This window comes from Tetranychus urticae, chromosome 2, assembly GCF_039701765.1.
Source record: "Tetranychus urticae isolate SD_2017Ah chromosome 2, NJAU_TeUrti_SD_1.0, whole genome shotgun sequence".
NCBI lineage: Eukaryota > Metazoa > Arthropoda > Arachnida > Trombidiformes > Tetranychidae > Tetranychus > Tetranychus urticae.
Genome location: NC_142959.1, coordinates 27,362,386 through 27,388,181, shown reverse-complemented (window position 1 = coordinate 27,388,181; position 25,796 = coordinate 27,362,386). Strand labels below are relative to the sequence as shown.

Genomic DNA, 25,796 nt, shown 5'->3' with positions numbered 1-25,796 from the left:
TTTCCATACCGTGACCATTCTATTCCATACGTTAATTTGATACAGCGACCGAAAAATGTGGAAGAATTTATTATGTATTTCCGCCATACTAATGAATAAATAAAGTTATTTCAGCTCATAATAGCAGTTTACATTTTCCGAGATACACGATTTACAGAGAAACATCGATACCACAGTAAACTATCAAGGTTTTTGCAACATAGCTGATCAACAAAAAATTCCACACTTAATGGTTAATGACAAAGATCTCAGACTAGGACCATAAGCTTCGGCAAAATGTAAAACTATAAGTTTGAAAGCTCAAGGTCATTCAAGGTCAATCCGTGTTTTGTTTGGTAATAGATATTTGAAGACCATTTTCTGAGAGTACAAAATTTATCAGATTGCTAAGTGTTTGTTATATCTTCATAACCCATTCTGACCAAAGGGGATGAGTTCCATAATTCCATAATGTTCAGTTAACCAATTGGTTTTTTGAAAATTCGGTCTTTCCTGTGGTAAGAGTTATGGAAATGCGACTAATATTAATCGATCTGAAAAATTCTGTCAGAATATGACCTATTAGAGTCAATTAAAGGTAAAAAGCGGATTCACCTTGAATCACCTTGGCCGTTCTTACTTCTGGTTTGTCAACCTATGGAAGCTCATCATTTCAAGTCTGAGGTCTGTAGCATCAACGGTTCGTGACTTATGCCTGCATAAAGGCGTGAAAAAAACGAACAGTACTTGAACATATGATCTTAATTCTGGACGTTAAGAATCGCAACTCGGCAATTTTTACCAAAGATTAAATTATATCAATGCATTGATCAACACATTTAAATGTTGTAATGAAATGAAGAAAAAATAAGCAACATTAGCTGAAAATTTGTGAATCAGTTTAGCAGACAAATTAAGATGAATAATTGAATCATTTGTTGATTTTACCTTAAACTGCAAATGTAATCAAAAGTGAATCAAAATTTTCCGCTTCGTTTTTTCTTCTCATTAATTCAATTAACCCAACAATTAAGCAAGGTTAATGTTGAACTCTTTGTTAGACTCAGTTGATATAACTGTATAAAAACAATAGTCTCAACTCTAACCTCACAACTTATCAAATTTGATTCCATTTCTTTCAGATCATAAAATCGTTTAAACTGAGAATGGAAAAGGTCAAGAAAATCTGCATTTCCAAGTTTGAGTTTCATCTGGAAAACTCGTTAATCTCAATTTACAGTCAATTACGGATGAATTGAAGAATCTCAACAATTGCATTTCCGATTGATAATTCCTTGCCTTGAATCGATAATGCTGGTGATTATGAAGGTTAAAAACACTTTTTTACTCATTTTCTTGTTCATCACTTTTTGTTGAGATGAAAAAACAGTAAACTTGTAATTGTAACGAGAAAAAAAAGAAGATGGAGATTAGAGGAAAGAAGAAAAAATGATCGTTGAATACGAAAAAGGATGATGAAAGGAGAAACTAATATGAGCCTAATAATGATGAGGAAGCTGAGTGAAGCAGTTGCAAGAATAATGATGACGATGAGTAGGATTGAAATGAAAAATCAATGATGATATAAATGATGTTGAGACAAGGAGAAACTGTTCAGCTTAAAGAGAAGTATCAAATGTAAAAACAGAAAATGATGATTCAAAAGGAAGAAGATGAAGAAGAAAAAAATCAAAATATTATTTAGTTCAACTTTTTGCTTCTTTTTTGTTCATCTGATTAACTCTTTAACATGATTGGGAATGAAAAGGGAAGCAAAAAATGGAAGAAAGAAAAAGGTTAAACTGGTTTAATAATGTTCATCTTGATCGATCAGCAAAGTGAAAAGCAATTGATCGGAAATTAATTGTTACCATTGAGAAGAAGTCGAAAAATTCGAAAAAATTTGAATCACTTTTTCTGTTTGCTTCTCTTGATCATCACATGATAAACATGAGAATAAAAGTAAATGAAAAATATGATAATTTCTGTTGAATTGAAATTTTTGACGAAAAAATGAAATTGATTTTCTTTCTCTGAAAGAGCAAGATGCTAATGATCAGAATGAGAATGACGAAAATCTTTTTTTCCTTTATTCTTTCTAATTCCAACAATTGATAGCAACTTATGTTGATGTCAGTTACATGTTGAAGTTTTCCCTTTCATTATTGTGATTCAATGAAACATTCATTTTTCCATGAATGGAAACCTTGAAAAGTAATTTTTATTCTTTTCTCCATTTTTGCTGATTAAATTGAAGTAAACATTAACAATTGCAACAATCAAAAGCTATATCGAGTAAGCTGGGAATGACTGGGAGTGAAAACGCGAATAGAATGCGATAGTTTATCCTTTTGTTTCAAAGGTTTACAATTGGCTAATGTTTACTTTTTTGTTTGAGGGAAAAGTGCAAAATCTTGGTTCTCCTTTCAACTGATGAGGATGATAAGTTGTTTAAGGAGATTGTCCTTGCAATGCAATTACCAACGTTACAGGACAGAGTTGGGCAAAGGTCAGCTTTAAAAAGATTCACTATGATTAATGGTAAAGAGAAAAGTTGAAAAGTTGAAAAAAAGTGAAAAGGAAAGATGATGAAAAGGAAAAGGTTTGCTATGAAATAAACACGAGATGAGTGAAGGTGAAGGAAAGCTGATAACTTGAGATGAAGTTGTAATCTATTATACTATTACTTTTGAGTTAATATTTTTTGTGCGTTTCCAGAGTTAAGGTTGATTAACCTGGAAAAAGTGGGAAAACTTTTTCGAATAAAAATGGGCAAAAATGAAAATAAATGAAAGTTGAACAGAAAGAAGAAGAGGAAAAAGTTGAAGCTTATCATCAATTGTATCATTCATTTTCACGAGTTTCCGCTGTATTTAGCATTTATAGCATTTGTTATTTTGTCTGTTTTCTTGTTCATTTAGTTTAGTTTTCATCATGAAAAGTTAACATTCAATGATAACAATGATAACAAAGATGATGATAATAATAATAATAATCTTGCTCATCATGGATAAGTATCCTTAACATGGTGAGTTGGTAAACTTAGTCTGACGCCAAGAGAAAAGGAAATGAATCAACTTTTAGTTTATTATTCATTTTCAGTTTCATCATAATCTTTATACACATCATTATCATGTTAATGCATTCAATTTCCTTCTTTACTTGTCTTTCATTCCATGGTTGACTGGTAAAGGGTCAACCTGAATTGCATGGTAAAGTTTAATTGATTGAAGAGTTTGATCAACACGATTCAAGATTGCCGATGACAAATCAACTGAGAAAATTTTATTCAATAAAAAATCGAAAAACATTTTCCAAAAAAAGGAAAGCAAAATATCGGTCAAGTTGATCTCTTCAGTCGCAAGCGATATTTCGTTTTACATTCTCAATATTTATAAAGGTTGCTCAGAGGTAAAATTATTGGGTTTTCAAATTGATGGTTTCGAGAAGAAAATGATTCAGAAAAAATTCAATTTTCAGAACGAACTGTCATTGTAACATTTTTAGCAGCGAAAATGCATTTACTCCAATTTGAAATAACGATTGTAAAACAGCATTTCGAGTTTTCATCTTTGTTCGCAATGATAAAATCGATAATTTTAACTCGATTTAAACTAATGTTCAAAGTTTCCATTGAAATAGAAACATTGGCGAAACGTAAAAACAAAGCAATGAGGTTAAATAGCTCAGATTGGTTAACAATAAACGATCAAAGATTAAGTTGGTAAAAGATTGGGAATGATAACGGTTCGAAGCTGCAAGGCCTTTGAACGATTAAGCCAAGAGCTATTGAGGAAACGTATTTAATTGTCTTCTGGATTTTGAATGAAATCATAATTCGCTTCTGTAATAGCAAAAGGTAATGACTTTGATCCTTCATTAGCTTCCAATCACCAATCCAGTTAATGATAGTCTTATAATTATCGCAAATATCAATATGTTTCAACTTTCAGAGTAAACTTCTTAAGGTCAACATAATTAGCAGATAATTGTTGCACGATAATTATGACAACAATGTTTAATATTTAATGGAAGAAACTCGAGAGTCTGGAATAGCGAATTTAATGAAAAGATTTTCGCCTTTAGATAAACGTATTTGATTGAATTTCATTGGTTAGTCTCTAAATTTTCATGAAAGCTTTATTGGATCTGATTTTGTTCTGGAATCTACTTAAGTTGGAAGGAAAATTGAAGCAAATCTTATCTTCGAAAATTGACTTTTACAGAAATCTGTTGGAAGATCACAGAAGTTTGTAATTTTTTCATCAATGATCCGATAATCAGATTATTGTCTGATACTTTGAAAGGTGCAAGAGTAGCTAATGAAAAGCATTGGTTGATTAGACTTGAAAAAGGTAAAATTGAATTAACATTGAATTTGAAATGAAAATATCTTGTTCTTCAATCTTGAGTGATGGACAGAATATTTTTCTAATGAAAAGTGATTATTCAATTGGAATGATAACAATACAATTTAAAATGGAAATTCGAGTTAATTTTGCAATTGCAATTGTCTGCATTCATTATTCACGTTCAATCAAATAGTGACTTTGATAGTGTTTCTAGTTTCATCTGACCATAGGTATGATTACACAGCACTTGACTTGTTTCCTTTTTGCTTCTGTTCAACTCTTGAAAAGTTCATTTTCGTTCATTCATGCTTCCAACTGCATGATCCATTGTTTTGTTGAACCTTTTCATTATAATGAACCCAATTGAAATCAAGGTCAATATCATATTACCCTTTAATCAGTATTATTTTCACCTAAAACTTTTCACTTTTAATTAACTTGCATCAAAACTAATTTGGACTTTTCTCAACAACACTCGACAAAGCAGCAATTTAATGGATAAAGATTCAAAGAATGGAATACAAAAAGGACTTCCATACTCATGATCACTGTTTGCTTCGTAAACTCGTTGAACCGCTTCATTCGTAACCAGAAAATGGTCAAAATGTTTATTTCGACACTGAATTCAACTTATTCCAGTCATCCATGGACTCTATTCACCGACAAGTTAATGAACAAAATTAAGAATAAACTCGCAAAATTTGATTCTTCCAAGCGCCTCATGGAAAATCTCAAAGTAAATAGGATTATCTGATATCAGAACAAGCTCGTGACTTTTGAACAAGAAATGCAAATAAAGTTGATTGATTAAAAAACAGTTGATCTAAACCACGAAAAACTGTAACATAATTTTTAATCACATATGCATATGAATGAAGGATGAAGAGACATTGAAAGTATGCAAAACCTTTTGGAACATAATTTCGTCACACTGATAACAATAATGAGGCAAAGTAAATTGATATATTGAATGATAGATAATTTGAAAGAGTTCAACTTTCATCAAATCGACTCAATTGACAAAAAATTATCTCAACATGCATTTAATGTGCGAGTCAACCTTTTGATAATAACACTTTTGAAAACAATTACTTTGAAACTCTAACAGAGTAAATCAACGAAAAAGAGTCTTATTTATGATTAAGAAGTATGATAAGAAGTATCAAGTTTCTTCATCTGAATCAAATCCTGGTTCAAGAAGAGATTCAAAATGTAGACTCATTCTTCATCATCTTCAAGATGATCATCATGACCAGTCGTCATGAGAGAATGAATAAATGATGATTAGAAACTTGAAGTAATGTATTTGTATTCAAGTGGTGAGTTTACTGGCAGCCAGTGCTGATTCATGGATAAGGTTAAAAGAAAAGGTTTCATAAGGTTTCAAGATTCTATAACTCGATATGAATAAAAGACTGAAAAATTGACCCATTTATAGCACTGAACAAAACAGTTGAACAGAAAATAATATAAATTGTACTTTCGGTGTAATAATGTAACAATTACATGTAACCTTTTTTTGTTAATCAAATGAATGGCTTTTCTGTTTTGCGTTTCAATGTTTAGCTTATTGTTTAATATTTATATACTTTTATATTGTTTGGCAAACTTTTTTGTTTTCAGTTTTCCCTTCAGATAAGTTGATGAATGTTGAATTGCAGAGAAACAAAGCATTTCTTGCATTTCTCGTCTTGTGTCAGCTAAGGTTTTCTTGAATTTGTCATTCTTTATCTCATAACTGGTTATCGACTTTGATGTATACTTAATATTTGATTTGAGGTTGAAAAGTGACACTTGTCAAAATATTGAAGTGATCATTGATTTATCATTCTATTCATGATAAATGCAAGATTTCAAGTTTTGTCATTTTTTTCGATGCAAGAGGAACAAGAGGAAAACGTTTAGTTATTTCATTTCTCAAGCAGACACATTCAACCATTTTATTGTTCAATCGATGCAATACTTTGTCAACACTTGAATATGTCCAATTTCAGGTTAAATCTTTCCTCCAATCAAGAATTTCAATGGAATGATAATTTTGGTGAAAATGTGATGTAGTCAATGAATATCTCAACTAGAGATTTGACAGAAACATTTTTGTTCCACCGAATCAAAGACAAAAATCTCTATAAATAAATGAGACTATTCAGAGGCATTGCTGGGAGGTTTACGGAAGCGTGAAACAGACACTCCAAGTGAAATCGAATAATACTTTCAAATTAAATTAGAGATTTTTTTAGATGTTCTTTGAAATTCTAGGTTAGTGCAAATAAAAATTGGCACATAAATTTTTACACTAATTACTCAGTAACCAGTATATTTTTAACTAATCTGGTTGTTTAATAATTTCACATCTTATAAGCGATAATTGATGAAATCGGTCTTTGATTGAAATATTCAGGTTCATCGAGATAGTCACTTTTTCCTTTCAAAGAGAGGAAAGGAACTTTCAGATATTCAGATTAAAATTGGGTTTCTTGGTGAGCATTGAAGCGAAAATGTCTTTTCATGTCAGAAAAGGTTTAGTTTGTTTAGTTTCAGGGTTACATCATTGAGTATATTCAGCTTCTAATGAGAAACATGTTTCCGTCCCCTGCAGGCTGACTGTACATCTCAAAACATTTGCTCTGGAAGTTATTGATTAATAGTAATGTCTTGAAGCATGAAATGAAAGAAATAATCCATTTGAAAATTGGATCCACTTGAAACTGTAGTTGTCCATTCATCGAAGGCATTAACCGTTCATGAGTGATGACCAAAAACAGATGTGAAACAACAAGGATCTGTATTGCAAACGGGGAAATATTAGCGTTGCTAAATAAATAGAATGCTGTGCAAAGATAGAGCAAAGAAAAGCCAATTTTTGAATGGAAATGTTAATAATCCAATTCCAGGAACGCAGATGAGTTCTGATTGGATGGTGGTGCAACTACAGATTGCACGAAAAAAGACTTGAGTTATTGAAAGTCCCTTTTGATAGCCGATTATGAATGACTCCCATACTTTTCTGATCTAAGTTCGTTAGACTATTTCAAGAAAAAGGTAAAATAGCGCACAACAAAAACTCAAAATCCTTCGAATATTCGATGTTTTACATCTTAAGACGAAACATACTACAAATCTGTAACTATTATAAAAGCTATTGAGACTTAAATTGTAGACTTAGAGTACTTCAAGGTCATCGATTTCTTTGTTATCGGGTGTTTTTCAGTTTACGCGTGTTTGCAGCTTCCGCAGATTGAAGAACCATAAATTCAAACGCTTAATGTCATTTCGTTATTTGCCCTCTAACTGACATTTGAAGGTCATTTTCTGAGAGGGCCAAAATTTTCAGATTGATTATTGTTAGTTACGTGTTCATAATTCTTCCCGTTGGAATTTTTTTTTGACAAAACCAATTGATTGACTAAACGATATGGAAAAAGTCATTCTTTGACCAGCGTGAGTTATGAAAATGTGACCAGAACGTTAAGAGTTGTGAACTGCTGAATTTCAGAACCCAAGAACTGGAAACATTTGTGCAAACAAAAATTTCGATTGAAGGCTTTTGATTTTTTCTTCCATTTTACACCTTCATGCAGGCATAATTCACGAACGGTTAGTGCTACAGACCTCGACTTGAACCATAAGCTTATGCAGATTGAATAACCATAAGTTTACACGCTCAAGATTATTCAAGGTCAATACTTTATTTGACATCTAATTGATATTGGCAGGTCATTTTCTGAAGCCGCGAAATTTTTCTGACCGATAAATGTTAGTTTATTGGTATTATTCAAGATCTGCTCCACTATTTGGAAAGTGATGCTTAAGATCATTTTTTACATCGTCTTGGTACAAAGATATTTTTCAAGTTGTAAAATTTTGGACCTTTTTAAACACATTTAGGAAAGCAAAGGGTGGGATTTAAATGGAAGGGGTTATTTTAAAAAATATTAGAAAAATATAACATTTTTTAACAGAAAAACTACACATTAAGTTTGAAATAATTTGCTTGATAAATGCTATTGTTTTCCTATTCTTTTTGTGATGAAGTATTGATATGGATTTCGTTTCTGGTTTTTGGTTTCATTTCATTTCGTTTCGTTACGTGATTTTGGTACTTTTAATTTCTAGATTTCTTAAAAGTTGATCTCAAGGCGAGCCTCTTATAAAAGTAATTAAGTTCACACTCTAAAATCCAATGTTGAGTCGTTATATTAGTTTGCTGATTACAGGGGATAATCGGCATATTCATAGTTCAGAAAACCGAGAATGAAACCAACATCTCTTGAAGATCTTAATTTTTTTATATAATTCGTTTAGTAATAAGTATTCGCGAGTTATGGCTGCAAACAAGCGTTAAATGAAAAATTGTTCACCAATTCTCAAAAGCATATTGTTAAAATATAAGAAAGCTAGCATGATTGGTTCTTGAAATATTGAATCAAACGTGCAGTAAATGAGGCCATGTGCGATGAGATTACGATTTCAAACCTGGTGAAAATTGCCAAAGAATAACTATTATTGTAATTTGCAACAAAAACTAGAATGAATACGATAATTGCCAGCAAAACAAGTCTCTAGTTCAGTACAGACGAGTAATCATCCCGATTAAACTCGATGTATTTTTATTCTTCGAGAATCGGTTACTGCGATCGCTCAACCTGATCGCAGCTCTACAGCTGTAAGTTGAAAATTTGATTGCTTGTTCTTCATGGCAATTAATCATTATTCATTTCAGTTGATTCAACACAATGAAACCTAAAATTGAAAAGATGCACCAATATAAAAATACTAACAAAATAATATAGCAAAACCCACTCATTGAGCTGAATATTGTTCATTGTGTCGAATAAACTGGGAGAGAAAAAGCAAGAAAAGGAAAGAAAAAAGAAATGATATTCTGTTGTCACAAGAATGCTTAGCCAGATAAAAAATGAATATTAATTACCTATTAAACAGTTCATTGAATTATGACATTATTTTTACAATCACAAGAATATCTTTTCTGTCTTGAACCAAATTAAAGTGAACGCTGAGAATAAGGAAAAACAGTGAACATAAAGTGAATACAAAAGAAACACAAATAAAAATGAAATTAAAATGAATTATCACATTAATCTTTCTCTTTCAGTTCTTTTCATGTTCACATCTTTTGCACAGTTGAATGTTATCATACAATAATAAATAGATGGAAACTGAACAAGTTTTCATCATGCAAGATTAATTGAAGTAAAATGTGAAATATTAAACAATAAACAGCATTCTAAATGATCTAAACAATTACAATTGTGTCCATCAATGGAAGTGAAAACGCCATCAAAAAGAAGCTAATCGACTTGAACTCGAATCATGAGATGAACAGAAAAGCTTTTCATGTAATCAAATGGTGAACAAGAAGAAGAAGAAAAATGAACCAGAAAATGATGGTTCTTGGTCTTAATCTGACTTGATTTCAACTTTTTTTTCGGTTTTTTCAACTTGTTCGTTGAGCTTCAACTTGAATCTTGTATCTTCTCAATTCTGGACTTTTTTGTCTTCCTTTGCTCATCTCACTCCCAGAGAGATTCAGAGACACATTTTTATCATGATGAAACGATGAGCAAAGAATGAGAAAAGATTCGCTAGATCATCATAAATAATATAATTTGATAAAAGCACATAAAGCTTGCCTTATTAGAATCCCAATAATGTCATGTGATGATGAAGGACAATCAGGATGAAACTGAATCATTGACTATCCAACTGTTATATATTATTGAAATAATTTCATTTGACTTCTTCTCCAGAGAGATTCAAGATTCTAATGAAAGACTCATCACTTCTTTACTCTTTAATATCATTCTGTTAACAATGATATTTATATCATAATTAGGACAATTCTGCTTTTTTCTGCCTTCCCTGTTCTTCCCTGCTATTGTATTGATGCCATGAAAAAGGTTGCTCATCAACTTGATAAACGTAGTGTTAAGCAAATCCAAAGACAAACAAAACCAATCAATGGATCTTTCCTTTTGTTCAACCAAATTCATTTCTCAAGTTTTCCATTATTTTTCCACCAAATTCATATTCTCATCAACATTAATCATGTTTCCATGATATTTGTTCAACAATCACCAATCAAATTTCAATAATAATCATTTTCTAGTCAATTAGATATTGTCAATCACAATAAATGATCGCAATTAAAAGAAAAAATTGAAATTTTCAAAATTAAAACATCGAATAGATTTGTAAAAATCGAAACTTTTTTGATCGATTATTACATATTAAATTAAAAATAAAAAACTCATTCAATTACAACATTACAGACATTCAATTGATATCATTTCCAGCCATCATAATAAGCTTAAATAGCGTTCAGACACTTCTAAATGACATTTCTGTGTTAAGCTGATTTCGTTAGGACTTCGGACTGATCAGTCCAGACCAATGGGAAAATGGTGGTTGGATTGTGCTGGAAAGATGTTCAAACTTGATCATTTAGAGGAAGTAAAAGTCGTAACAAGGTTTCCGTAGGTGAACCTGTGTAAGGACCATTAACGTATTACCCTCTTATTATAACAGAACAACAACCTTCAAACAATCAAACACTCTGATATTGAAGATGCTAATATAAGTTGAATGTAGTTGAATTGTATTTGCATTAGAGTCGCAACTGTGAATGTTTATTACAAACATTTAGCCATTTCAGCATGATTCTATTTGCATTCGTTCATTCATTCATATGTATTTCGGTATAGACCAACTGAAACCATGTCCAGAAGATGAGTGAAACTTGGTCTTAAGCTATTGCTTTAGTCAATTAATTCTTATCGCTTCAATCCATTATTTCAAAATCTTAATCGATTATTGTCTGAATCGTCAAAAATTTTAATCGAGTGTTTTGATGTGTTATTTGAAAATTTATTGCATCGGTATAGTAAAACATTTCAAGTGTTGATAATTTTTCATCGATTGCAAAGAAATGAACCTTCCAATGTTAAGAATCGCATGAAAAGTGGGTTTACCGTTAAATGTTACAATTTAGTCTAACAACTTGCATTCAACTCGTTTGACTTTCAACAAGATTAATAAAAGACTTTTCATTTCCATTTGTTTCCAGTTTATAAAAGTATTGAGTAAACATTTTGATATTCAAGCATTAAATTCATTTTTGGATTCAATGATGAATTTTTTTGCTATTTGCTTTGCATTCCACTCAACTTTATAAGCTTCAGGTTTTTAGTTTCATCTTTAAAAGAGTTGAACCATTCCTTATCGAGGTATGAAATTTCATTGTCTCAACATTTATCATAAGATCATGTTGCACTTTACTTTCATGATATCACTCCTATTTACTTTAGATTGACTCAAAAAAATGGTGAGTTAATCATTTCATGTACTTAAATGGAGGAAAAAAGAGAAAGAAAATCATGTTCAATTGAACAATGAAAAACAATTGGTTCAACATTTTGCCCTTTAATCTGCAATCTTTTTAAATCGAGCTTCCTCATTGACTAAAAATGATCGATAAAATGAAATGTAAATATTTTCCCTTCAATTCCCTGTTTTGGTTTCTCTCAACTTTTAGATTAAAAACTCGTTAAATTCATTGGAAATTGCATTTTCCTTTTAATTTCAAGTTGAACATGAACCTTGATAGCTTTTCCCTTTCATCCAGAAGGATATAAAGGTAGTTCAAGTCCAAGAATGAAAGGCAACTACAAACAAAGGCATAATAAATTGGAAAAGACAAGACATTTTATCCAATTTAAAATTTACAAAGTATTACTCTTTTGTCCAGGAGAAGGAAAAGAAAAGATAAACCGAAAAGGTTCCAATCAATAAGCAATTTCAATAAAGGCATTATCATAAAGTTACATTTTAACCCAAATTCTGGGCAAACAGGGAAAATAAATGCTACAAATGGCAACATTTACATGTAAAATAACAGCAAACGGATTCATGTTCAATCCATTAAAATGTGGGTAGAAATGGTAATAGGAAGAAGAAGATGCAAAGTAAACTATTTTTTCGGTCAAATGTGATAATTGTATTTTTAAAGCTTGCTGTCAAGTTTGATCAAAGTGAAAATGAAAAACGATTGCAAATGACTAATTGATTGATTAATTTTGGTTAGATTTGGTTGAAACAGGAAAAAAAGTTTCATTATTTACATTCTTTGCTCAGAAAGAAGTTTCATCAAAATATTGTTCAATTTTCAAACATGTTTTGTTGATTCATTTCAGAGCAGTTTCATCAATTTAATATTGAAATCAAAAAAGCAAACAATAAAATGAAAAATTTCCAATTGATCAATCCTATCAATATTGGTTTACTAATTTCACAATTATCACTGATAAGTCAACCTCAACATTTCAGTTTAGAAATGAAGGTTCGAAATGATTTTAGATTTCATTTTTTTCACGTTCGATTGCACAAGAAATTGCCAAAATTTATTTATTTCAATTTTTCGATCAATTCACCTCAGAAAATATTCACTTTTCGATTTTCAAAAACACAATTTTATCAGATAAAATTGTATAAAAACATTTATTCTTCATCATGCATCTTGCATCAGTCAGATGAATCTTCTTGTTTGAATTATATTTTTCGAAGAGATCGATTTGCTCTGGGTTGAGATCAAATTTCTGAGCCAGAAAATCGGTCGGATCGATCTTAAAATCGAAGCGAAATATCACAATAAAGACGCCAAAAAACAAGTACTTTTTAATGTTTAATTGTATTGGTTTCAATTTTGGTTACTTCTATTGGAAACATCATTTTGAAAACTGGTAAAGTCGTTCGCTCATATTCTTGAACAGAGTTTATGGATTGTGCAAACTCGATAATTAAATGGAAATATGAAACTATTTCGACTTTTGTTGATCACATTTGGAAAGGGTTTTTCATGGAAAAGTTGAAACTGATTAAAATTTGCAACAAAAGCAAAGAGTTTTTGAGTTACTTTTGAACAAAGATTAAAAGTGTTGCTCGTCAAGATACATGAGTAAACAAGATGCAAAAGGAAATAGGAAAAGTGTATTGAGATGGAAAAAAAGTCGAACAGAAAGCGATCTAGTTATGATAATGATCATTTTGCTGTGGGCAATGAGTTGATCATCTTCATCATTTTCCTCATCTCGATCATCATCATGATCATCATTATTCCCAAGATGTTGTATTCATTGTAGGTTTACATTAGATGAAGGTTTATGGTAAGGTAAAGAGTAAAAAGCAAAAGGAAAGAAAGAGTAAAAAAAGGAAAAGATGGGAAAACAAGTTTTACCTTTTCTAGAAGGCAAATAGAGTCTTGAAAGTTCAATAATAATATACTGATAATAATATTATTAATACATTTAATAATGAATAACAATAATAAATATCATGATAAATGGAATGGAACGTGAAGTAAAGTCAGGAAGAACAATGTTATACATGAAAGTTTGATAATTGGTGGAAAGTTGAAAGATTGAGCACAAAAAAGATTGAACAATGAGAAGAAGAAGAAAAAATATCAATAATATCAATGTTTCATTATCAGGAGTAATTTGTGAGTTCATTTTTGTTATTTCATTTCAACAGCAAATATCAATCAAATTGCTTTTACCTTTTGTGTCCTCAATTCATCTCTATACAAGAGTTTGGAAAGTTAAAAAAAGATGAGAATAAAGAAAGTCCAACTTTTGTCTTCTCCAAGAAACAAGAATAAGAATTGGAATAAGATGAGGATAAAGATGATGAAGACGAAGAAGAGGAAGAAGAAAGTCATTGAAGCTGAATAAAGCTTCCTAGGATGTAAGTGAAATTAGCTTGGATGTTATTTGATGTGAACCAAAGAGAAGTAAAAATAAAAGCTAAAAGGAAAGAAACTATCAGTGAAATCAGGTTTGGGTTGGAAAAGGTAAGGCAAGTCAAGTAACAGTATTTTAATAGATGAAGAAACAAAGTTAAAGCAAGTTGTGACATGCGAAAAGGTTAAGATAAGGTTGATGATGGAGGCAAGATACGGAAGATGAGGGAAGAGTAAAGTGTAAAAGAGACACAAAGAAGGAAGAGAAATAAAAGTTGAAAATTGAGTTCATGTTAAGGTTAATCAGATACTTTAATCTGTTAATCGTAAAGGTAATATTGATGTTACAAGATTGAGCCTGTTGCTCACAGAATGACAATAATGAAGAAACAGTTGATGGACAAAGAAACATTCAATTTCATTCTAATTCGTATCCAATATTATTGATGAAATCGCATTGAATTACATTTTTCTTTTTCTTCAAAATCTTCTTCTTTTTCTGTTGACTTTTTCTTCTTCATCAGTGAATATGAAATTGTTGCGAACAAGCAACGTTACATGAGGCAAACATGGGGAATGAAATTTTCTTTGCCTTTTTTTTCTTGTTGAGTGTTTTTCGCCAAACAACTTGGCTTTTTTTTCATTGGAAAAGATGAAAAGGAAAGCGAATAAAGATTATGATTGAAGGCGAATGATGATCAGGATGAGAATAACCGGGAAACTTTATCACAGTTGAATGAATTTATTATCAATTTAAGGAGGAAAAATATTATCTTCAGATGAGTTTTATATTCTTGTACAATATTTTGTTACACTCTGATTCTCTACTTTTTAGCCTTACTTTTGGAGAATCACTTTTCATCCTTAAACCTTTCATCTCTTTATTATCTCATCTTATTCTCGTTTCATCTCATTTCATCTTCTTTTACTCTTTCTTTTTTTTCTCTCTCCTCATCTTTGTCTTCTTTTCCATCTCAAAATTTAATTAGCTGATCCATGAGAATTTCATGTTTTCCTGATTCTTGAGATACTGATTTTCTCTGGCTTTCTCTTCTTCTTCCTTCATTCAAGCAAAATGTGATGATACACAGTGTACACAGAAGAAAGGATTATCCTTCTCAGCAAGTTATTTAACTTAATCATCTCTTGATTATCATCGAAAATCAGAAAATGTCCTTCTTTATTCAGTGTTTATCATTCCCACCTGAACGAAAACCTGGTTTAATATAAATCTCCATTACTATTCAATCTCTATTCAAACTGTCAACTTGCATTTTCTTTTCTCCTTCTTGACTATTCTCAGTTTCCAGTTCTCACTCTTAACCTTTACTCTGCCGATGAGATCAGTTAAACTGTGTGAGAACCAGTCTGTATTTAGTCTTGTTTATTTGTTTCACTTTGATTCAAAGGGAATCAAACTGTTTCCATATTCATTTGGATCAATGAAAGTTCAATAATAAATGTTGCTGCAACTGTTAGACATGATAAGGAAAATATTGAGTAGCCAGTTGAAGAAAGGGTAAGAAGTAGAGATTATTGCATTCCCTGTGCTTTTCCAAGTTTTGCATATTTCTTCACAATGAAAACACAGGAAATTAGAAAAGAATAATCTCTCTCAAATCTGTTAAAATTTCAAATTTCATTCTGAACATGACATGAAAGGGAGAAATCTTCCTTCCAAGATTAAAGATTATCATTTTCACTCCTCACCACACTTCCTGTTATATACTCCCAGTTGCACTCCCTGTGCAATCTCCATGATGAGTCATTGATTGATCCCATTCGATAAAAGACATTCACAGAAACTAAAGCCTTCATGGGTAGACCAGGAGTTGGTCCAAAAGTGCACTACATCAAGATGTGCTTTAAGTCACAAGTAATAGACTTTTCCAGAAGCCTTAATGGCAAACATTTTCCTAAACAGATGAACAGAAATTCAATCGAAATCACCTTTCAGGCAAATATTACTTCTAGTTATCGGAACAGACAAAAGATAGATAGAAACAGATAAAAATGGACAACAGATAATTAGATGTGCGAAAGATCAGAAACATCAACGATATCTTCATTTAAGATCCGTCAACCTATTCAAATCGAATATTCCGGGATAGCTCTGATTATCGAGAAAGTTAACCACGAACTTGAGGAGAATTCAAATGATTTTATCCTCTTGTTCTATCATTTATCAATTCTTCTCATATCAAAGGTTTTATGACATTTAACACTATCGTTCAATAATTGCAATCTCTCAGACTTTTATCTGTTTTAAGTTTCACTCCCTGTCCATTAAAGTTTATATTTTCCTTTCATTCACCCTCCCAGTCAATGTTAAGTTACATTCACAATTACATTTGTAGCCTCAGTTAGTGTCCTTGTTTAACAATATTTACTCATAACTTTCTATCATAAATATTTACTTTTGACTTGTCCAAGATATCATGAAATCAGTTGAAATTTCGTAAAAAAAGAGATAAACTCTCTTATAATTTTCCCTTCAGACACAATCGAGTGAAATGAAATTTCTAGAAAAATAATCAACAATGTTTGATGAAAATGAATTAAATATAAGTCAATTGGTGAATGCAAATAAACTTTTCAACTCATTTTTTTGCATTTGAAAATTGAAAAATTATTCTTTAATGAAATATTCATTGAATAGCACAGGGAATTTCATGAACAGTCAAACACAAAATAGAGTTGATATTTTCCAAGCACGATTAGAGATTAAACATTTCTAAATATTTTCAACATTTGGACAATTTTCAATCTCATCAATTGCATCTCGCAAATGAATATTAATTTATCTCCACAAGACTCATGATAATGTCCAAAACTCCCTGGAATAGAGTCGTCATTTTTTCCATTCATAATTTAATCACTTCGATAATCTCAATTCCAAAATGTTGTACAATAAAAATAAAAGATATTCAGGTTGAATCGCCATGATAGTCAAGAGTTGAATTTTGAAATTCTCATTCTACTTTGTCTGAATCATGAAGAGAATGGGAAAAAATTTGATTTCTCGTTTATATCAATATCATCATTATCATTGTCGCCCTCGATATCATCGAATCGAGCAGAATGTTGTATCATTTACGAAGCAATAAAGCAACAGTAAAATGGCAAACATGATAATGATGGCGAATTGAACATCTTGAAGAGCTTTTTTGGAACTTTGCTTTTTCTTTATTTGATGTAACTTTTATTTATTTTTTGCTGTTCCTCTCATCTTCTGCATCATCTTCAACATTTAACCTTATTCTTGTTATTACCAGTAAATCTTTTGACAGAATTTTTGAGAACAAGAGAATTGCTTCTCTGAATAAATTGAGAATATCAAAAAATTGTTCAACTCTTCATTTATTTCTGCATCATAAACAGAATTGAGTAAACATTTTTTTTCATGGAAGAAGCAAAAAAGAAGAGAATGAGAAAAAAAAGAGAAAAAAAGAAAAGGCAAATTTTCATTTTCCACCGACTATCCATTGTAATGTTTACAGTAAACACAATTTAAATTGTAAATGTTGATTGACTTGAATCATTGGAAAGACAATTAATTGCCTCTAATGATTATTCTGAGTGAACAGAGAAAATCTGGAAAAAAGTTTCTTTTTTCCTTTTTTTTCTCCATCAGATGAACAGTTATTGGAATTATCATTTATAAAGATAATCATTAAACCATGTCTATCATGACTTGTTTTAACTTTACGTTGATACCATTTAGTGGTTTAATGGCTTCAGGGAAAAGTTGATTGAGGTTTAAGAAACGAATCATCTAATCTTGACGAAAGAAGAGGAGAAAAAAGACTTTTCTTCTTTCATCTTTTCTTCAGTTCCTCGGGATATAATGGATATAATCTCATGAGGGATCATTTGTTCATTCATTTATTTCCACTCTTTTATGTATACTAATCTATCAACAATCTAAACATTATTACCTGGAAATTCAGGTGAAGACAAAATGCTTTTCTATTTTGTATTTTTCTTCTTTTCTCTTTTTCTCTGTCTAATGTTCCTTCTTTAAACATTTTTACATAGTTTTGGTTTCCATTCGAATTTACCTTTTTCTTATTCAACATTTTGTTCACTGAGTTCAGGGTGAGTGCACTGATTCTGACACTATTAGAAGGAATCAGGTTTACGTTAATTGATGGAAGCAAATTGTTTCTCAAAATGTAAATTATCATTTTAACCTGCTTTTTCTGTGTTTGCAAAAGGTTAAAAAAAGACTGTTCACTTAATTAAGGTAAATTAATTGAACGAAACGATTTTCTTCCTTTTCAACCTCATTTAATTATTGTTATCGAACAATCATTTTTACTCATTAATCAACATTCCGCATCTTTAATTGAGCATAATCACTTTATGTTGGGTTAATTTCAAACTTGAATACTCATCATACACAATTTAACTTGCAGTTCAATTCAACAATCGTTTCACTCAACATTACAAGATTGATTCTTAATCAAGTTTTAGTTCGTTACCGATAACAATTTCCAATCTCCTTTCAATTATCAAATTCACTCCCAGTTGGACTCCCAGTCAAGTTTGTTATCGATTCTCATCTCACATTTTCCAACTTCAGAATTGGAATTTTTGACAAAGAAATTCCTAGAGCTCGAAAATTTTGATTTTAAAACAAGACTTAAAGGGTTTTCAGTCTCTAAAGTCAACTATTCGAGGTGACCATCGATAGATGAATCCAATTCTTATCGAATTTTGAAAAAAATGTTATTCTTTTCGAGTATTTTGTAAAATATATTACATTATTATATCATGTATTTGTAGATGAATATCTTGATCGTGATTGACCAAAAGTTTCAGGGATAAACTAAGCAAATGTCACCTGAATACAAAGTTGCACGAAAATCTGGTTTAGATTCTTTTACTTTCATCAAAAAATCCATTGATTAGGTGGAAATTAGATTGAGATTGGCATTATCGATTGACAGAATCGATTTACTTAAATTGGATTTACATCGAAAAGCTGGTGAAAAAACTAGTCTTTACGGATTGAACCATTGAGTGGTTAAAGATACTCAACGATGAGTTTATGAAAATCACTTTCAATTGATACAAGAGGAAATAATGAAAACATTGAGCCTGTAAAAGGGTGACTTTAATGAAGAAAAAAAAATTTTCATGATAAAATAAACAAAATTAAAGTTTCTTTTGTGCTTCTTTATTCAATTGAAAGTGAACAAATATTAATTGAGATGATAAAATGGTTAACAGCAAGAAAAGGCAAATGATTAGAGTGGCAATCAAAGAGATGAAATGTGATATCAGTTGACAAAAAAAAGAGTGAACCAAAAGATGATAAACAAAAATTGGAAGATGATATTAGAATGAGGATAAAGAGTGTGAGCACAACTCGAATAATAGGTTACGTAAATATTAATAACTTGGTCTTCTTATTGACTCTCTTCTCCATCTTTATCGAATCATCTTCACCATCATGCTCACCATGAATGTTGACAGTAAAAGGTCTTCTCTTTACCAGAAAAGCAGTTTAATAACACTAAACATTGGACAGGTTTGATGGCGAATCAGGTGAGAAGCAAAGAAGCGAAAAATGTGACACTTTATCAGCTAATAAAAGGCATTATTAAAAAGGTGATCACTTTAATAATGGAAATGATGAAAAACAATAAAACATGTAATAATCATGATAATGGTTCAGATTGAGAGGAAAAAAATGAAATGTTTTTTGTAAACAATTTTTTACTCAAACTCATTCATTACAGAAACTGGCGAGAAAAATGTTTCAAATCAAAACTTGCGCCCTTCAAAGGTTCAATGATTAAATGTTTGCGAGTGGAAACGATGAAATGAATCATAAATCATGACAACATTTCAAAGTTTTCATTATCACTGTTGTTCTGTCATTGTTACCATCATCATTACTATCAATCATTAAGCACACAATTCAATGAATCGTCAAGAATTTGAAATGTTTACGCTTTACCTAACCTTTTCTTCCTGTTAACTTCCTTTAAAGATTTTCTCCTTTTCTTCTTTTTTTCCCCTGAATTCAATTGTCGGCCAATTTAAATACAACTATTATTTTCATTATAAATGTTTTTTCCCATTTTGCATTTCCAGTTCTCCAGCTTTTCCAGCCCATTTTCAGATCTTTTTTTAAACCTTTTTTTTATCCTCTTCGCTTGCTGTATCAATTACTTTACGTCAAAATTAATTAGCTTCAATTTTTGATGATAAAAGATGAATAGTTGGAAACTTTTTTTTTGTTACTTTTCTTTCGCTTTTTTTTCCTTGCCTTTGCTTTTTCCTTTGCCACTGAATTTTTGTTGATGACTTGAATACTGTTTCTGTGTGTGTGTGCATCGTAAGCGAAAGACTTTATAAGTTGTATTTAATAATAATGCAATATTAATAATATTAACTCCCAGTGTTTTTGACAGTTAAATTGATTACTTTTTATCATAAAAATAGATTAACTTTATTATTGTACTTTATGTAGGCTTTTTTGTCTTGTTTGTTTTTTTTAATGCGCCTTTATTGCTATTGAAACTGTCAATTTCATTGTTAGCCAATGTATCAAGGCATGCTTTTTATACTCATCAAACTCTAGAAGTTACAGTTTAAATTGTTTTTTAAATCATTCACATGATCACTTGCAACAGGGAAGGGTAACCATTGTAATTCAATTCAATTATCAACCGATCATGTTACTAATTTTCAGTTGTGAGTGATAATGTTTAGTCTGATGAACGTTGTGTTCATGTAAATATTTAATGCCTAAGTTATTGACCGGTCAACTTGGAAATTTACTTGATGGGCATTCATAGTGTCACTTGGATTGCATGATATATTACCTTGTGAAATTAGTCGATGATAATGATTGGAAATATCAAATTAAGATTTACATTAATTTTGCCAGAAAGGGTAAAATTGTAATAAATCATCATTTGATTGAGTAAACCTTTTGACAGGCCAAGTCCCGACTGACAATGTCAATGGTGAAGTAAGGATGAGAAATCAGGTTCTTAACGATGCACATACGTTATAAGTCAAGCTCAAGTTTAACAAGCGAACCCCTAGAATTGGTAAATCGATATCGAGTCATTGGTCATTGTCGTTGTGTCTTCTGAAGACTAGTATAACAGCAATAGCTTTCACCTTCGGTATTTCATCGTCTTATTTCTAGAAAATTTTTATGCTTTTCTGTGGGTATTTAAAATTTATTTTGTCTGTTGTGTTATGTTGATAAAAATATGTACTTTTCATTGGACAACAAAAGCATTAAAAAGCCGTCATTGTAAAAGCAATCACGGACTCCACTTATTAATATATTGCTTAATCAGAATACAAAACGCGAAAACTAACGCTTGCAGTATTCAAATAAATTTCAGTCTAAAGGTTGAATTGGTTGAAAATTGTTAATGATGCAAAGTGTTGTATTCAGCGTGATAATTTATCTGTATTTTTTAAAGTTTCATTCTTAAGTTATCCATTAATAAAACTGAATTTTCCATTTGATAGATACTTTTTGTTCATTTTTGTTAAAGATTTTAGTCTTTTCTCCAGAATTTACAGTATTTTAAATGACAGAGATTTGGATTGATGAACATCTTTAACTAGCCAAGTTGGTTGCTTGAAAGGAACAAGAATAAATGGTAAGAAGAGGTTTTTACTTTGATTGGAGTTAAATGAAATTATTTACAGAGTTGATCATTAATCTGACTTGAATTTGAACTGTTCCAAGAGAAAGTTACTTTTTAATCTTGATTTTCTTTCCATTCTTGCTTCTCCATCCAATTGTCATCACATCTTCATCGAAAGAGTGAAAATAGCAAAAGAAAAACAAAAGTCTTACAATCACGATATTCTGACCAATTTGGAGTTGAAACAGATTCTCACGGGACAACAATTATCTACTTTGCTTTACTTTTTCTTCATTCCAATTTCACTTGATTCGCCAATCTTTTTCTTCCCTTAATCATCATCATCAACATCCTTTACCAACATCAACACTCTTTTACGGTATAATTGTCACACAATCTTTCATCTTGCCATTGTTTCCATGTTCATGGTAAAAGCATGAAAGTTGATAAAAAAGAGAGAAAAAAGTTGAAGAAAAAAAAACAAAAGCAAAGAAAAACATTTATCAAAATGTATTTTTTCACCTCATTTTATAACATTTTTAATCCTTTCTCTTCATCAAATTGAACTCAAACAGTTTCAACATGATTTATCAATTTCATCCAACTCGATCACGTTCATGATGAACCGATAATGAAGAGGAAAACGTAAAAAAAAGGACTTCGTTAGAACAAGAATTTGATAATGAAACTATTGATGATTAATTGGTTAAATAAGTGTTACAATTATTGTAAAAATGCTGATAACTGGTGAAGAGGATGAAGAAAGGCTGAGGCAGCATTGAGCATCATCAAGTAGCATTGGAAGCTTCATCTTTGGCTTCATCTTTTTTCCTCATCTTTTTTTTCTCGATCAATATTGGTGAAAAGATTGGTTCCATTTCTTGCGATTCTTGGCTCATCCCTTTCCTCATGCTCTTCACCATTTATCCAACTGTTACGGTTAACAATTGCCATGTAATTCATGTAACTTTCAAACTCAACTTCCCTTTTTCATTGGGCTCATTTCCTTCCCTGATCAAGACAATCAATAAAAGTAGCAAAAGGTTTAAATGCAAAGCTGCAAGGATGAACAAAATAACACAAAATGAGTGCCAACGTTTAAAACGATTTTTCTCTTCATTTTCCTGTCATTCCATTTGCACACCTTTTCCAGGTTGAGAAGAAAAAAATGTTCAATGAAATTACCTCTTTACACCATTATCAGTCTTCATTGAGTTTTCTTGTTTCCTTGAAACTCGCTTAGACAACAAAGAAGAGCAAAGAAGGTATAAAACATGAGACAAGATGAAAATGATATCATCAATCCATTCTCGTTATCGAAGTGAACAAAGAAAATTTCCTTTCACTGAAAAGATTGACTAGAGAATGTAAATGTTTCAATTTTTTTCCAACATTTTTTGTTGCATCATTTCTGTCAACCTTTTCTCATCCTTTACCTGAAACTGTTCATTTCTGGCCGACTCTTTGCGCTTGTTCATCCCAACTCTTTCACCTTTTATCCTGTATCACATTAGGTAACTCAATTAGATGACTTCAAGTATTAAACATTTGTCTTTCTTTTTTCTTCTTCTTCTTCTTCATCTTCTCTTCAACTTATCATTTCTTAACCTTTCTTCTTCTTCTTCCTTAAGCTTGTCAATCTTGTTGCACTGAAAACTCACAACGTTATCATTTCCATCCCTTGACAAACTCCTTGACATCTCTATCATATTAATTTCCTAACTCACTCTCATCATCTTTGTCATCTTGCATTTTATCTTCTTCTTTAGCTTCTTTGCCTTTTTCACTGAAAACCCTGAAACACGACACGTTTCAACTTTCCCTTTCCTTCATCCTTTATCTGATCCAGTTCAATCGATTCCTTCCTTCCCATGAATCCAGTGATTCATCAGCACTCAATATCTTGACTTGTAATTTGTCTCACTCTTTTCTTCCTCTTCTCTTCTCCTTCCTATCAGTTTCATCATTCCCATCATCATCAACAACAACAACGTCAATATTATCATTCATTCAATTTCACTTCTTTAATCAAGAATAATCTTCCATCTCATGACTGTTCATCTTTTACAATCATGAAAACCAATCAACAGAAAAGAGCAAAAGTTTTCCATGTTGGAGGAGAAAAACAAAAATACGATAAAAAAAACTAAATAATCAATAGAATAGAAATGTTGAGAAAAAAAGTTGAAATTCAATTCCATTCATTGGAAGCAAAAAGCAAAAGATAATTTTCACTCCCAGTTTCATTGGATAAACAAGTCTTGTAAAATGTAAAATGAAAAGTAAAAAATTGATAAAAAGCTCGAAGCTTACCATAAGCGATTCTCCATTCGCCGTCGCGATACATCCAACTGTGATGTCTGATTGGTTTCCGTGAGGATTCAGCACTTCCGTACCGTCGAAGAGAGCCTCTGAAAGAGCCTCGAACACGACGGACACTCATTGTGATCAAATAACCTTTCAATGTTCAAAATTGTTGTGAACATTTCAGTTGAAAGGAAAAACAATAAGCGTCAACTTTCAACGAGAAAATGATAACAGAGGTTAAAGAGTGTTGATTGAAAAGGTAATCCATTGCAACAGAACTTTTCTCAATTATTCAGGATAAAAGGTTGAATCACAAAGAAAAATTATCAATATTCCGTCAAGTGCGTCGTTCAACTTGTCAAGTTGTTTAAACACGCGAAACACAGGTTGGAGTAAAAAATAACTCTAAAGAGTAAACACAATCTAAATCATATTTTCAAACAAATGCAAATCAACAGTTAAAAATGAACTTTTCACCGATCATAGTTGGCATTAAAGTAAACTTGTTTATCGATTCGTCAACAATTCTCACTTTTTGCTCGTTGTTGGATTGCACTTTTGTGGATTTTGCGTCTTGTTTAGAGTCAATTGTTGATCACAATTGAATTACATTTGACACACATTAACTCGCCACTTATTACAATCCCAATTGGTAATAACATCCAGGTTCACTTAATCCGTTCTCAGAACTTTAGTCTTCTACTTTCGATGGTGAAAGGTGTTAATCAACAAACACAATTATCACAGTGGACTTAAAATACATTTTTCGATGAAAAAGACTTCACTTGAAACATAATCTTTGATTGTCAACTTTGATGACCAGAAAGATTGTTGAGATTCTGGTAAACACTGAGAGTAAAAATTAAAGCACAAATCAAGTTGTGATTGAAATGGAAAAATGTAAATCAAAATCCAAATCAATTTTACATATCAATTTGCATTAGAAAGGGTCGCTAGTGTAAAATGTTTGGTGCGTGATATCGATGGCGATGATGGTGATGATGGTAATGTTTCAGGGAATGATAATTATCAACAGTAATTATGATGAATCTTGGAAGGAAACAAAAGGGAAAGAAATTGAGTCTTTTCTTTCTCTCATCAGATATAAACTGGTGCAATGTATTTACAAAGACACATCAAACTATTGAGCATCATCATTCTTCCCTCTCTTTTATCTTCTCTCTTTCAACCGTTTCAACTGGAATATACAGGGAAGAGGAAAATCTAATAAGACCAAGAATTCTCGACTGAATCAACTGTTCACTTTCATGTTGCTGGTTGAAGCGCCATCTTAAATTATCTTCCCATTACTACTGTTACTTCTTGGTCTTCCTCATCTTCAACAGAGCAGAATCTTGAAGGCAAAAGTTCAGATCGATTTCACAAGTTTTTACTTCTCTCTTCAGTTTATCTCTTTCCTCAAGTATCTTTTTCCTCATCAGCCATCATCATCATCATCATCTTCCCAATTCTGTCCATTCGCCAGTCGTAGTCTCTCCAGTTGAACAATATTATTGAAAATATATGAAAACTGTGCAAATTGAACGTTTTCACTTTTTCCTCTCTTTTTTTTGGTTCTTCAATCAACTCAAATCTTGTTAACATTAATACCAACTAAACAACTGAATCAATTGTTCAAGGTTCAACATTCAAACCTTGTTTCTACTATTTACTCATCAATGTAATCATATTAACGGTACAATCCAATAATATTCAATAATATTGGTCTGTAGCTTTGTTCGCCTTCTCCAGGTTAACATCAAATTATTTCAT

General features: G+C 31.1%; 1 protein-coding gene across 1 annotated transcript in view; it reads right to left on the bottom strand.

Moving 5' to 3' along the window:
• LOC107360592 (solute carrier family 4 member 11) overlaps positions 1 to 25,240 on the bottom strand; it is an 80,901-nt gene extending 55,661 nt beyond the window's left edge. Inside the window, exon 1 of the mRNA XM_025160409.2 lies at positions 24,030 to 25,240. Coding sequence (XP_025016177.1) covers positions 24,030 to 24,159 — 130 coding nt within the window. The 5' untranslated portion in view covers positions 24,160 to 25,240. The remainder of the gene's footprint in view (positions 1 to 24,029) is intronic.
• Positions 25,241 to 25,796: the final 556 nt, after the last annotated feature.